Source organism: Bacillus rossius, chromosome 1, assembly GCF_032445375.1.
Source record: "Bacillus rossius redtenbacheri isolate Brsri chromosome 1, Brsri_v3, whole genome shotgun sequence".
Lineage (NCBI taxonomy): Eukaryota > Metazoa > Arthropoda > Insecta > Phasmatodea > Bacillidae > Bacillus > Bacillus rossius.
Window position 1 is genome coordinate 325785434 of NC_086330.1, and position 16726 is coordinate 325802159.

Below are 16726 nucleotides of genomic sequence, written 5' to 3' on the forward strand. Positions count from 1 at the left end.
TATTAAAATTTATTGTAATTTTTATGCATTTTAACCACGTCCGCGGCACGACGGGAGACAGGGTAACTGTTCAGGGCGCTTGGCGCCAAACACCCCCCCCCCCCCCCTCTTCACCAGGCTACCTCTGCGGCCATTGCTCGCGCAGTCGCTTCCCGTCGCCAGCTGAAGAGAGACGCTCCGTTCCGGCTCTCCGAGGAAGGCGTTTTCATAGAGACATTGTGTTTGCGTGCTTCGAGTGTTGTTTGTCGGCGTGTGGGGCGCCCTGAGATCCCACTGCGTGGTTAAGGTAATTGCGAAAGGGGGAAACGAGTCACGCCGCCACACGGGCTACGTCACGCCTGAGACAGAGTCTTCTCGCCGGGTCCGTGCCCCCTAGACACGGTGGCGCCCACTAAAAGTACGTTATAAATACTACCGAATCCCCCGACCTTGTCAGTGTATAAAAACTTTTTTGAGTTCATGATGGTTTTGGGGTGCCAAATGAAACTGTGATGGTGAAACTATCCTGGAATACATTTTGTACTCTTAAATGGTCATAGCAATAAATAATCGCAACTATTAGAAAAACTGTTCTATTTTTTTAGTTGGTGCTGCAATCTCTAGTACCTTTCCCTAACAATTGTATTGGTGGTTGCGAAAAATTCGCTAAAATGGGTTAAAACCTGTTTCTAGCCTCGCACAGGGCACCTTTTATTAAAACGGTTGCAGCAGATTTGTTTCCTTACTGGGATTCAAATGGACATGTTCTGAAATACGGCCTGGGATTTAGGTTACCGTTGTATCCCAACAAGGCAGTGCTTATTCACTACCTTACCTTAATGTCTTAGAATACCGCCCAGAGACAGAACAGGTATTGTTTGCTGTTTTGCTCCACATTGCACTTTTCACTTGTGCTTGTGTTGAGCCTTGACATTCCATAATGGTCTCAAAGGAAATGAGGGGTAATGAAGTTGCCTATCAATGGTTTTCACAGTGATCGCTTGAAGCTTGGTTAGTATCTTTAATAAAATTGTAGGAGCATAGGTTACATCACAGTAACACACCTTCCACGTAGGCCATCTAGAGTGGTCACGTCACAGTCACACACCATCCACCTAGGCCATCCAGGTTCAATTCCCAGTGAGGAACCTCCTTTATTTTTATATGGAAAATGTAGTGGACAATCTGCGAGTGATTTCAAAATATTTGATATTTGTAAATAATTAAATATTCTATTCAACATTTCAAATCAAATAATTTTTTTTTATTATTATTAATAGATTTAGCAAGTGGGACTCATTCGCAAAAAAATTAAAATGAAAAGAATATAACATTAATGAAGCTAAAGAGATTCATTGAGAAATTTGGATTTGTTTTCTGCAAAAGTCGTACATACCTTTTATAACTGTGATTTTGATTTAAAAAATATTTAAAATACTCTTTTTTTTGTATATAATCAGTTGGACTAACAAAACAATTAAAAATTAATATTTACGGGTTTAGCAAAATGCATTGCTACATTTTTTTAATTTTATTGCATTTTACACCACACAATTATAGTTCCTTATATGCTTCTATCTTTTTAATTTTACTGTAATTAGCATATTTTTCATTTAATTTTCTTTGATCCCAGTAAAATTTGAAAGAAAAAAAATTCTGTGTGTGTTTAAATTCTATTCAAGAAATATTTGACAATCTTGAATAATATAATATTTGATTAGAATCAAAAAAAAAAAACAGGATTTGAATAGCCCTAGTGGACAGTGCCATGCCAGTGTGTTTTCTAAGGGGATCTCATTTTCCCACACACGGATTCCATCATAGCTCCATCTCAGTGATTCGTTCCTCACAGCAACTCTAGATTTACTGTCACGGCATTTATTAGTTCTTGACCAAATTGTTTGCAGTTATCGCACGCAGGGAAACATCTCATTCTAAGGCTGTTTCTAAGGTTCAAAATCTCTGGTTTGAGCACACAATGTACAAAATAACACCCCTTGGCTAGGCACAGTCTTGCACAAACTTACCAATAATTTTCTGAAAACCAAACAAAATTCAAAACTGTAACCATGCCTGTTTTTATTACGTATTTTTTAAAAGATAACGTGCAAAGTTTGATTTTTTTCATAATTTTTTATTTTATATTTAACATAATGGTACTAAAAATTACTCATATGTAGTTCAAAGAACAGCATTTTTATTTGTGTGAAAGAAACTAAACATTCAGCTACTATTGAACTACAAAGCTATGGGTTTCATAAATCAAAATTTTTATAATTTATCCATTTCACAACCCAAAGAAATTTGTTCTGAAATCATTCTACTGTTTTAAATTTAAAATGTAAAATGCCATTTTTTACTTAAAGTGAGAAACAAATCAACAACATTAACAGAGAAATTAAACCCTATATAAATTTTTGGCTGTGTCAAATTTATACAAACTGCACTTCAGGGTATTTACAAGAGAATATAATAATTCTTCAAGCATATCTTAACTCTCGTCTTTTTTCAACAGGCTTCACGCTATGAGTGGTTCGACTTGGTGGTGCAACTGAAGGAGGAAGGTCCCTGTGAAGTTGTGATAGTCTTATCTCCACTGATAAAAATAATCAGTTTTCAGAAATGTGTGTGATTCGCACCTTTCATGGATCTGCATGTGATTTATTTCAACAAATAAGATTAATTCTCATGATTCACGGGAACAGGTGACACTGATATTCGCAAAACTAAGGTACGTTAATGGTTTTCTTGAACATAACTATTTTTTTTCTTCTTCTGAGAATAAATAGCAAGCAGTAACAGAACATTTCTCTCTCTCTATCTCTCTCTCTCTTTTTTTTTTTACGAAAAATTTGTAATATATTGTATTATAATATCAAATAAAATGAGAAAATGAAATTTTATGAAAACTTAAATAAGAGTTGATAGAAACTGTTTCAGTTAAAATATATTTCGGGTTTGAAACTGCAATTGTATTTTTTAAAAATGCCATTACACATGTAGTAGTTAATTTGGTAAATATGTTTGGAGTTTGATTTGATAATATGATTTGCTACAAATAGGAAGTGTTACATTAAGCCACTAAATAAACCATTTTACATACCTACAATTTTAGAACCTACATTAAGTACAGCAACATCACAGATTGTACCTAATTTGTAAAGTTCATTAATAATTAATCTGATAAATTATACAATGTATGGTCTTATAGAGTACTAGCGACCTTAAGTTTCTAAGTTTTTAATTGTGAATGTTCATATATATATATATATATAAAATCTAACTTTCTATTAAATTGTATTAAAAATATGACACAGAATTTAAAAAAAAAATTCTGTTGATCCGATTGCTACCAAACTTTACAGGATCACCTGCTGGGCTAATCTGAAGATTGAATGAAAATTTCATCAAAATCAGTCCAGCCATTTTGGAGTCCATAGGGAACATACATACACACATCAATATTTATATATAAACTAAGATTTTTTTATTTTAGTTCTGTAGGTACCTAGTTTGTATTCAACAACAATTCAACCAATTAGAGTATAACAATTGCAGAAAACACTTCCTTATTTTTATTCCTTAAGCTAAGCAAACATGTCTCTTTGCTTCTCCACACAAAGAATACCTAGTTAGAAACTTGAAAGGGTCTGTAAATCTAAATACCAATACTTAAATGCAAAGTGCAGTAAAGCATTTCCTTTGCAATTGTTTTGTTTGGCTTAAGCTAATGGATGGAGAACAGAAATCTCAGCAAAATAAACATGGGCAAGCAAGTGATGCCAACACCACGATCGATGGGGTGCCGCCCATGGGTCAGACATACGTTAACAGCACCACAAACGATACGATTGTCTTCAGAGAGTTCAGAGAGCAAGAAGAAACTTTCAGAGAGTAAGTACCTCTCTAACAATTCATTTATCTGTATTTTAAACTTTCTTCTCGTCACCATTAGTGCTAAAAAAAAAAATTATTGTCAATACTATTTTTTTCTTTTACTTTTGTAAAGCCTTTACAACCCAACATACTTCATTGAATTTTTAAACCAGAGGTGGATGCAACCATTGGTTTGAAGAGGGGGAAGGGTAGGATAGTGGGGAATTGTTGCACAATATAAGTGAAAGAGGCATGATATTTTGGGTGATGCAAAGTGAGCGGTTACAACACTGGCAACTACAACTGTGAAGAAGCTGCGTCACCTACGACCACTTCTGTAGGTCCATATTTCAGTGTGTTAGTGACAATAAAAATGTAACTAAGTTTTTCAATACACATGCATTATTGGCTTTTGCAGGCCCGCCCGTTTGCTGGAAGATCCAGGGGACGCAGAGAAGGATTACTACGAGTGGCAGAACGGCCTTGCAGTCATAATAAACAATGAGAAGTTCCTGGGCCGACACCCAATCCGAACGGGCACCAACTGTGACGAGCGCACGCTGACGCAAGCGCTGGAGAAGTTCAACTTCACTGTTAAGGTTGTCAACGATGGCACAGTGAGAGAAATCAAGGATGCCTTACAAACAAGTATGGAAACACAACTACAGACGTAAATATTGCTTTTTTAGTTCACACTCTGTTACCCATTCATTTATAGTTCTTTTATGCTATTATAATATCTGTGACTTTTTTTAAAAATAAAATTCTTCATAATTTATCAACAAAATAGTACTGAAACAAACCTTTTCTAAAGGTTTAGTTTTTTTTTCTTTCAGAGCAACTAATTAATAGCGTTCAACAAGTCAAAATATAGGGCTAGTCTCATGAACCATGCTACAGTTCCAAATAATGCAGAAAAAAGTGACACTGTTCTGCGATCATCCATGTCAAATTCGATGCCAAGCAAAGTTATCACTGTTAGCGTAGATCTTTTGGAAGCATGTTTATTTCTTTTGATTTTGTTAATCTGGAGACCACACTTATTTGAGCAAATGCAGAATATTTTATTGCTTAGGGGCGGGGGGGGGGAAGAGATATAAACACTTTGCCCACTGTTTGCTTTCAAATTTTTTTTGTTGGTGAAAATAATATAATATTATAAGGGATATTATATATTTATATACATGCGTATTGCATATATGTATGTGTTATTCAGATTATTCTTATTTTACTTTATATGCATAAGGGTTTGTGCCAAAAATCACTCTGTGAAAGGGAGTTTGTTCCATTACATGTCATTAATTTTATTTACGTTAAAATTGGTAAAACTTAGAGTGTTTGAATGACTTAAGTTCATAATAATAATAATAATGTATATTGTATTATAATATAAATTATACATATATTTATGCACATACATACATTCATTCATACAAGCACATACACACACATATATACAGAGTGAGACTGAATTTGATCAACAAACTTTGGCTGCAGGTTCATCACAAAATAAGCTGAAAACATCTGTACAACTTATTGTCCAAAGTGCTTCCCAAGGCTGGTATACGTCTTTGAAGTTGAAGCTGAACAACATTTTCATTGTAAATAATAGAGAATGTATTTCAGATGGAATACACAGCAACTGTATGATGTTTAATTTAAGGAAGTTCTACAACCACTGCAAATTTGGCCAGTGTTTCAATATTATTTAATTGAAATAATTTGGGGGTAACACCTTTTAATTTTCACATAGATTTTTGATTACTAGTGTAACTAAAACCATGTCAAATTGTCTAAAGCACTGATTTGAAGCAAGTAAACTTGAAAAAAATACAAATAAAACAAACTATATGAATTACAGAAACAGTATTAATACAGATGATGAAAGGTTTCAACTAAAAAATGACAATAACATCTCAAGGTAACGTACCTGATTTGTGAATTGGCCTAAGTAGTCAATTTAGGGACATTGAAAATGCTCACTTCCACTCGGTAACGACATAACATGGAGATCTGGGATAATGCAGTGGGAGTTGGAAAAAAATTCAAACAAAAAAATCTCTCTCTAAGCAGCAGAAAACATTAAAAAAAATACCAAAATCGTGGCCATCAAAAATGAATTTATTCTAAAAATACTCATATTCACTCATAACAAAAGAAACCAATTAAAAAAAACCTTTTTAGCACAGCCTACAGGCGTAGGTAGATTTTGAAGTACATACCTATTTCTTCTCAATTATTTTGGAAACTGTATGAGCCTCTGAAACTTATTAGAACTTAATGTACATAACATCTTTATGTTCTCCATATTACAAACTGAGAGATAAAACAAAATATTATAAATGTTTTTAACTCAATACACCCCCAGCATTAAATAGCTTAGAATGAATTTCATATTATGCTAAGGTAGTTATGCAATTTCTTTTTACCTTCCAACACAATTTTTATCCCTTTCACTAATAATGTGGTTGTATAAAAATTTGCTTTGCCCCCAGGTAAGGTTATATTCCAGGTGAAATAATATTAGGTAAGATGGTTTAAAATAAATTTATAAAAATTTGATACTAAATAAGTTTTAAATTGTTTTTAGTTTCAACTCCTGTTTTATGGTAAAAATGGTTTCAGACAAAGTTTTCGATAAAGATTACGATATATAAAAAAAATTTAAAAAAATGATAGTATATATATTTAAAATGAATTATTTTTCTTTACTTTCGAACCTTGTTATACCCCTTGCAACAATGATTGGTTAGATAAAAATCTATTGTAACAAAAGTTTTAATCGTTAATTTAAAAAAAATAAAAAAAAAAAATAAGAATGAACTTGATAGTGCACATGTTAGAGAAGTTTTATTCGTTTTCTTATTCCAACCCCAGGTTTTTTTAACCCCTTGCAATAATGGTTTTGATTTTTAAAAAAATATTTTCAGACAAAAGTTAAATATAAAAATTATAACATTTACAAACAGTTCAAATGGATTTCATGGTGTGCCTATTAAGGGAGTTATAATTTTCTTTTTGTATATTAACCCCTCTATATCCACCTTTTGCAATGGTTGGATGTATCAAAAATTTATTTAGACAAAAGTTTTTGGTATTACCTACTCATACAAGTTATAAAACATTCAAATGGATGTTATATTCGTCCTTTTTCTGCTCATTAATGAACTCAACCAAGATTTTCCATTACTATATTTTATGTATCAATTTGGAAGTGATTTGTAAAAAATTACGGCAGTTATCATGTTCATAAAAATGTGATATTTATAAATATAAACTTGTGAAATGACAATGTTTTTGGGGTCTATGCACCATGAAACAAAAAACATTAAAAATTTCCGGAAGTCTCCAATGATAACAGCTACAATAGGTAGATTTCAAAGAAATACCACCTAACATACAACACCAGATAATTTAGGACTGCAGATCACAATATGATATTAAGTCAAGTTAGAAGCTGTTACTTATATGAGCATAAAACTCTACAAGATACTACATACCACAAACTATAACAAACATTTACCAATATAAAAAAAACACTAAAGTTATTTTAGAACACCTTTCTTAGAGTCTGAAAGAACTGTTTAATGATTAAACTATTTTGTAAAGTACAAAATATATAACAAGGTAATGAATTTTAAGAAGATAGATGAGTTTTTCCAAAACTTGTATTTTTAATCTATGTAAATAATAATACAAGTGTCTGAAAGTATACTCTGTGATTTTTTAAATGTGATATATCCTGGAGTGTTTGACTACACATGGGACAAAAAAATAATTAACATATACGAGGTTTGGGTAAATAAAAACCCGATTAGGGCTACAACATTCTTTATTTTTACATATTCACAGCTTAACATTATTCCCTTCAATATCATTCACTCCACGATCCTTACACAGTTCCCTGCTAATTTTCCACTGGTCAAAGCAGTGAAGGAAGTTATCTTCTGGCAGCATGTTCATGGCTTCCATTTTATCTTTCACGGCTTCAACTGTCACGAATCTCGTTCCTTTCAGTGCAGATTTCACTTTCGGAAACAGCATGGAGCAAGATCTGGTGAACAAGGTGGATGCTCCAACACAGCCAAAAATGACTTGACAACCAATGCATTATGGGCCGGGGCATTGTCCTGATGAAGGATCCATGACTTGATTTTCCACAACTCAGGTCGCTTTCTTCTTACTCGTTCATGGAGCACAGTCAGGACTTCAAGATAATATTCCTTACTCACAGTTCCACCTTCACACACCCAATTCAAGTACACAATCCCACTATCATTATGGCTTTGAATTTTGATTTGCTTTCTTCAGTCTTAGTGAATTGGGACTCTTTTCAGTGCATTGATTGGCGCTTAGTTTCCGGATCATAAGTGAAAAACCACTATTCAATACAAGTTTTCACTTTATTACTTATTCAAGTGTTTTCCGTCTGTCAGCACAAATGTTCACTCAAGTTTTTTTTGTTCAGGTAAAAGGTTCTTGGGCACCATTTTTGAAGACACTTTCCTCAAGTGAAAATATTCATGTAAAATCATCCGAACTGTTTCTTTGTCGATTCTTTCAAATCTCAGCAACTGCATGAATACTCAACCGACTGTCTTTTCAGATTAAATCTCCAATTTTTTCAATGTTTTCATCCATTGTTGAAGTTGAAGGTCACCCCGGAAGTTGGTCATCTACAATATTTTCTTGTTCCTCTGTTCCTCTGTGAACCGCTTAAACTACTCAAAAACATGAGTGCGAGACAGACATTCATCACCATACATGTGTTTCAACAAAGAATGGGCCTCTGTGGCCGACTTTCTAAGTTTCACTAAAAAAATTTCACATTAATTCATTGCTAACGATACGTGGTCCAACCCAAATGAAGACCACGGCCAAACTGAGGAGTTGGCAGGCGGCCAGGCAGCGGGAATGGAGAGAGGGGATGTCACGTAACTCAGCAATGCAGCGTTTGACCTTGAGGTCCGGGCTGTTTGTATGTTAAAAAATCAGTCATTTTTTAGCCAAACCTCTTACATCAAGGATGCCTGTAAGTGTATCTCTAATGCAAGTATAAAGAATTTAACATAATAATATTTATCATTACTATTTTTTTCATACTGAAGACTAAACTAGCAGTTAATGGTACATAAAGTTATTTTCATTGTCTGTTTCAGTTGGTAAAGAAACCAGTTATAATTATGGCTGTGTTGTGGTAGCAGTGATGACTCATGGAGATTATGGGGATAAATTGCTGGCATACGATGGTGATTATCAGAAGGAAGATTTGTGGGAGATGTTGAACGGTATGAGCTGCCCACATCTGTTGGGGAAACCCAAAATCGTGATAATTCAGGTACGTTCTAAGTATCAATCAAACAAGCCTCTTTTTTCTCAAATTTGCCAGGAAATTCCTCATTTTCCTCCCGTACACATCAGATGTTTTCTTTGATTTCCTTTTCCAAATCCGTACTCAATGGCGAAACAACGGAGGAGGCAATTTATAGTTTATTGTCAGGTTGGACTTTTCCAATTCTATACCTACCAAACTTGTAACTGGCATTAATGTTCTTTTTGATCACATGTTTCAGCGACAATGGCTTCTGGTATAAGAAATGTTTGTTAACCAAAGCTTATTACAATCTACATTCACTCCCTCATTACTCATGCAAACCTTGTTCTAGTGTCACTTAGGAATTTGCCAAACAAAGTAATTGTTGTTTATTGATGTAATGAGTACCATTTTGAATTAAAATTTCAATAATATTATTCAGGTAATTTTTTTGCAGTTTTTTTTAATTTGGTAAACATTTATTTAACACTGTATTATTGATAGTTTTTCTATTTAAATAATAATTTTTAAAAATATATATATTTAGCTCTTACAGAATTCCTTTCTGATAAAAGATTGGGGTATCATATTTGTTTATACTTTTTTTTCGTGATTATTCACACAAGGACATCAGGTAAATAAATATATTTTAAATTTACAACAAAACCAAATGTTAAAAGAAAAAAATTGATAAATAAGCATAAAAATACCTCATCACCTTTTACTAAAAAAGCAGTTATGTAGTTCACTTAAGAAATGAAGGAAAATTCATAACCAAAATGTACAAAATTGGGGTTCAACTACTATATGGTGCATTCGTTAAAAGTTAATGATGTTGTATCTAGTGATCCAGTGGTGTTGACTAATGTATTTGCTGAATACTTTTCAAGTGTTTATGTGTCCTCTAATGTCAATTACCAAGTTCCCACCTTAAATTCATTCCTTGATACAATATCTGTTCCCTCTGTTTCTGACAGCCTTGTGCTTTGGGGCATAAGGGCTCTAAAACCCTCAATGTCTACAGGACCCGACGGGATTCCTAATTTTATTCTGAAAGGCTGTTCAAATATATTAGTACCCCTATTAAAACATTTATTTAATACTAGTTTAAGAACCCAAGTTTTTCCAAATAAATGGAAAATTGCAAAGGTCATTCCAATTCATAAAAACGGTAGCAAATTAAATGTGGTTAACTATAGACCAATATCACTATTAAATGGTCTCTCTAAAATTTTTGAAAAAATAGTTTTTAAAATCACTAATTTCCAACTAAAAAATCGTTTATCTAGTAATCAACATGGCTTTAGATCAGGAATGACCACAGCCACCAATCTAATTACTTTCCTCAATCCTATTTTTAATGAAGTCATTAGCAGGGGTCAGGTAGATGCCTGCTATTTTGATCTTGCTAAAGCTTTTGATACTGTAAACCATTCATTACTATTAGGCAAGTTACATAATTTCGGTCTTAGTGACAATTATGTTAATTGGTTTTCTAGCTACCTTAAAAATCGAACTTTTTTTGTATCTATCAACAACTCCAATTCTTCAAATTTTATAGCTAGTTCTGGAGTTCCTCAAGGTGGTACCTTGTCTCCTTTACTTTTTAACATATTTATTGATGACATTACTCAAATTTTGAATCATTCTTCTGGCACTCTATTCGCAGATGATCTAAAAATAAGTAGAAAAATTTTCTCTTTTAATGACTGTTTATTATTACAAACAGACATTAATGAAATTAATAACTGGTGTAAAGCCAATCTTGTGACCCTCAACAAAGGCAAAACAAAAATAATATCCTTTACCAGAAAATATCTTCCTATCAAATACGATTATAAATTGGGCAACACCTTAATTCAGAAATCCTCTTCTCTCAAAGATTTAGGTACAATTCTAGAATCTAAATTGTTCTTTCACCAACATGTTCAACATTTAATTTCTAGTTCCCGAAGAACATTAGCTTTAATTAAATATGTCACATGTTATGCTACCAAAACTGATTCTATCCTCTCACTTTATTTAGCATTAATTAGGTCAAAACTAGAATACTGCTCAGTAATTTGGAACAACATCAATATGTGCGATAATATGAAAATTGAAAATATACAGAATAAATTAATAAATATTATTATTCAAAAACAACTTCCTTTACCCAATCTGATATCTCTCTCAAGTCGAAGAGAATTACTTGACTTTATTTTTATTAAAAAATGTTATACTAACAAATTAAACTGTAAATATATACTTGACAACACCGGTTTAAGAGTACCTCCTTTTAACAGTCGTTTAACTTCCACTTTATGTACAGTTAACAGAAATAATGATATTATCTTTAGGCTGATAACCAATTTTAATAAATTTGATTAAGACTTTAATTATTTTCCTTAGTTCCTAATGATCATATGTGTTTTAGTTCTGTATTGTCTAAATTGTAACGTTTGATTTTTGTTTTATTGTCTTTCGTTATGTGTGTTTTGTTTTTATATGTATTATATTGTATTGTTTTGTGTTTTTCATTTATGTTTATTATTGTGAGTGTATATGTATCTAATTGTGTGCCAACCATTAAAGGCTTTGTCCTGTTGGTTGGCATGTTACAATTACAAATAAATAAATAAATAAATAAATAAATCATAACATGTAGGAAGTGAATGTTATTTATAATTATACTGTAATTGTATTTAACTAAGTTCTGTATGATTACATTTTAAATCCAAGTGCCGTACCCATTATTGATAACATGATAACTAATATCTCAATGCAATTACTTAAACCAAACAAAAATTTGAATGGTTTGTACTAACACCCTCGTATAATTTTAAATTGCTCAAATGTCTTGTCCATTTAGCTATCTATAAGGGAAATCCAGTGATCTAGTGAAGTATCCACAGTGAAGTATTTTAAAACTTAGAAATAGAGCACCAGCTTTGTGACCATGGTAAAACTAAAAGCAGTCAGGGTCATCACTAGATTAGTTTCCATCCTGGGCAAGAACTCATCTTGGCACCCACTTTTTTTTTTCAAGCCAATCAAATCCTTTCCAAACTGTACCGCATATCGCCATCATACATTAATTCCATTATTCCAAATATTTTTTATTCAATTTAGATGATAAATAAAATAGATTTATTTGCAGTCATTTAATTTTTAATACATTGCAAGTTGGATAGTATGCAAAAAAAATACCAGTTTTTTAATATTTGACGATATACATGACGTATCTTTCAATAACAATAATTCAGTTCATCTGCCCTCCAACATTTTTTTTGTGACCTAACAATACTACGATGTTCAAGTAAATATCCATAATAAAAATTACTCTACCAGTTTAGCACCCCCCCCCCCCCCCCCCCTGCAAATGTGGTACCTGTGGCACAAACTTCATCTACCCACTTTTAGATATGTCCCTGAATACAGTCTACGTTCTCACAACAACTAGCTGCAAGCAACAGTATTTACAAACCAGTTTATAAAGCTACGAACATGTTTTGTGCAACTTGCCCTAGGCTTGCCGCGGGAAGAAACCATCCGCACCAACACCGAGGCTCCAAACTGACAGTCGTATGATGACGGTCAGCGAAATAACTCTGCCAGTGGAAGCTGACATTCTGACTTCCTACAGCACTTACGAAGGTTTGTTTGCCTGCAGATGTTCCTTTGATGACTTCGTGAACTCTTTGGCAATGATTGGTGTTGAACTTATTAGTAGTTCTGATGCATAAGCCAGTCCCTGTGTCCCAATGAGTACATCTCACAGTAGTATCTTGATTGGTTTTTTAATGTCAAATATGTATGAAATATATAGATAATGCCAACACCAGCATTAAGGCTCTGGATTACAAACAAGAGAAGCTACCTCCCTCTCAACCACTAAAGTGGTACCAAAATCAATCATAATATATGTACTTTTTTTTTTATTTATATGGCTGAGAGAACTTCCTTCTTTAACATAGACTGTAACTTTATAATATTTAATAACTATTGTTGTATTCATAATTATTTCAGTGCATCAACACAACTAAGAACCAGCTATTATAAGGGGTGGAGTAGGCTTTAAAAATACAGAGTTGAACAGAACAATTTGAATAATCAACTTCGAAATAAATCTTTCTTCAATTTTAAAATAGTCAGTTATTCTTTTTTAACAATATAATGTTCACTATAGTTTGTGCAGCTTTGAGATGAAAACTGGTTTATTATCAAGTACAACTTATGTGCTTAAATAATCATAAAATCTCTTTCATACTCATTCTACAGTATAGTTGTTACTCACTGATTTTGAGTACTACATAATAAAAAAAACTGATAAAAAATTGTATTTGATTTTAAAATTTTTTGGTAATATTCACTTTAAAATTAAACATTTAGCGTTGCCCTTACATTATTCCTGAGATGTCTATCCACAAAAAATATTTCCATAGCATTAAGAATAATTACAACTTTCTCATTAAAAGTCTTTCAATATGAAGAACTTTGTGTGTGAATTTCGTTACATATTATGCATCACTCAGTGCTTTCACTTTAGTTTGGAAAACACCAGGCGTTGAAAATAACCATATGTGGTAACCTTTTGTTCATGAATAATTTGAATAGTAAAAGTATTCAAAATTTCTATAGTAAAATGTCTTATTTGGTTGCAACAAATCACTGATTGGTCTATGATAAGGACTTCACACTAGCTGATTGCTAAAGTTAGGCCGTTCTTAGATTATGTTTCTTTAAGCAAATAAAAGCAAACTTTTTGCAAAGATACAGTAGACTTATATCTACTAATGTAAATTCATGATTCAATAAAATATATATTAAATATTCATAAGCAGCTGCTAAAAATGAACTTCATACATAAATTTCACATCATTCAGTAATCTATGCTTTTTGGCGACAAGACGTTTAATTTTACCTACTGAGATATAAGTTTTTTGTAGAACATTAGACTAATGAAACTAGTTAATATTTAAATATATTTTAAAAATAAAAATATAGTTAATATTTAAATATTTATTTTTATCACAGCAAACCATTAAAATTAATTTTTGCACTCACTAAAAGTCTCTCTTTTAGTTTCTTTTAACGAGAGGTTGTGTAATCTAAGTTATCCAATTGTCCCGAGGATGTGAACTAATTAAATTGAGTAATTTATTGCAAACAAACTGTTAAACTTGTTTATATGAAGCCCATAAATGATCATTACAAAAGCGGAATATCCACCTTTTTTGAACCATACACAATTTTAAATTATCCAAGACTTTGAATTATTCGCGGCATCACCTCAATTAAAACTTGCTTTTCTCCAATATGAAAACTGAACTAAAATTTTAAACTGAATTGAGATTTTAAGTAAAGCATTATTTTCAGTTATGCTAGACCTGCTTTGCTTGGAAACTTAAATGTAACTGAATAATTTCTATTTACAAAATAGTGAAATTTATGTCCAAGGAAGTTGCTCTGGAGCTTAGAAATATAAAGCTACAAAAGGGTTCAAAAATTTTCAGTTTAAAAATCATGTGTTATATTTAGAGGCACGATTATATGGTAATGCGCGATAAAACGAAATAACGCCGAAAAAAGCTTGAAAACACGAAATAAAACGAAATTGTACGAAATCCGCGATATGTCTCGAAATTTCGTCTATCCTGATTATTTACGTTTTTTTTTCCATTCTGTAAGGACAATTCACTATCTTCAGCACAATCAAATATTTCTGACAGTAACTGGCAGCCATATATATTATATGCGACGGTGATTCATTATAGATTTTAAAATGAAGTCTTGGAATTAACGTAATATTTTCTTTAAACGGTAATCTTGTGTACCATAATAATTTAAGATGTTGATACAATGATACAATGGCCGCTGTTCACTTTCTGTAAATACAAAAATAACAAACGTCCAAAATATGTTTTTTCTAAAATTACGTTTTTAATCATTAAAATATTACACACTAAAGTGCATTGCTTTTACTGTTTATTTAAAATAAAGTACGTAGGGTACGAAAATAAAATTAATCCTGCTTAACGTAACGATTGTAAATAATAAATAGTACATGTTTATGTCGGTATTAATTTTCACGTACGTATGTTGGTATTCTGTATGCGTTTGTATTCGCATCTATTCTCCATTGTTTTGATCTTTCCAGCACTGCGAGTTTTTGCGTATTAAGAGGTTAAATTCTTCCTATGTGATTAAAAATTTTTGATAATGCCTAAAACGAAGGTTTCTGCCAGTGACCGATCGAAAGAATTTTCCAGCGAAGAACTTTATTTCAGTGATAAAATTTTAATGTGCAAATTCTGTAACTGCAGGCTAGACTACGAGAGACGCGATACGCTTGTGAAACATGTCGCGAGTGAGAAACATAAGCGTTTGAGGCAAAACTCATCTGTTAAACGACATCCTTGTCTAAGAGTCTTTAATGTCATTAATTTGCTGTTCAACCCAAGAAATGTGAGTAGGGTTAGCATAGAAGATGCAAACCTACAGAAGTCTCTGCATAACTTGCCTTCTGTTTCCCATCTTCCCATTGATACATTCATACATGGCTATTTTGCTTTCAAAAAAATAATTGAGGATGAACTTTCATTGCCAGAAACAAGCCAAATTGATGTTGCAAAGGTACTTTGCTCCCTTAAAGGGGTCTACAGTGAATTTGCTCAATCCAGTTTAAGGGCAATCTGGTTCCCAACATCAAATGTTGATGCAGAACGTTCATTTTCCAGGTACTCACTGGTAGTTAGTGACAGAAGACAACGTCTCACTCCAGAAAATACGGAAATTTAACTATGATAGTATTTCAATAAAACCGTCTTAATAGTAACTTTGGAAGTGCCTAATTGTGTAATTTTGTAGTGTATGTGATTGTAATTAAGTCGTGAAATTTTTAGTAGTTATTTAAAAGTTTGAATTTATGAATTTGCAAATGAACTTAATTATCTATGAATCCACAAATGAACTTAATTGTAATTAGATCATGAGGTTTTAGTGTTTATTAATATTTGTTTTAATAAATTTGCATGTTGTACAGAAAATCAAGAAAATTTTGCCGTGGGTATTTTGAGCAAAAAAATAAAACCATATAACACCGAAATCTTTATTTCTTTACACCGAAATTTGTCTTAAAATAACACCACAAAATCTTGACTCTAGTTATATTGCTAAATTTACCAGCCATTCTATAAGACCTTATGAAATTTATGACTTTGGTTTTCATGTTATTGTAGGGATGGGGCGACCGAATCCAATATCCGCCGAATCCGCCGAATCCTAGGGATTCGAAGGTTCGGCGGGTCTGATATAGGATTCGTCAAAGGATTCGGTTTTTTACTAATTACGGGGAAAAAATACAGTAAAACTCGCTTACGAGGTCCCGCATGTTAGGTTTTTCCGTATAAAGCGTTTAAATTGCCCGAGGTCTCATCATTTACGCCATTAAATGTGTGATATAATGTCCGTTAAAATTTTTTCTGAAACTTCCTGTAAATATGAAGGAAAGACAAATGAACAACATACGAAGAAATATGAATTATGTACCATAACTACAGTACAAACCAATAGTTA

At 32.5% G+C, this 16726-nt stretch overlaps 1 protein-coding gene across 4 annotated transcripts in view; it reads left to right on the plus strand.

Annotated features, from left to right (window-relative positions):
- LOC134527997 (caspase-6-like) overlaps positions 1 to 16726 on the plus strand; it is a 70144-nt gene that overhangs the window by 48440 nt on the left and 4978 nt on the right. For 3 of the 4 annotated variants that reach the window (XM_063361149.1, XM_063361150.1, XM_063361148.1), the window contains exons 2-6: positions 2495 to 2710; positions 3707 to 3873; positions 4274 to 4503; positions 9015 to 9193; positions 12679 to 12805. In XM_063361149.1, the coding sequence (XP_063217219.1) occupies positions 3710 to 3873; positions 4274 to 4503; positions 9015 to 9193; positions 12679 to 12805 (700 nt within the window). In that variant the 5' untranslated portion in view covers positions 2495 to 2710; positions 3707 to 3709. Of the gene's footprint in view, positions 1 to 117; positions 398 to 2494; positions 2711 to 3706; positions 3874 to 4273; positions 4504 to 9014; positions 9194 to 12678; positions 12806 to 16726 lie in introns of all 4 variants that reach the window. The other variant, XM_063361147.1, reaches the window with a different exon arrangement.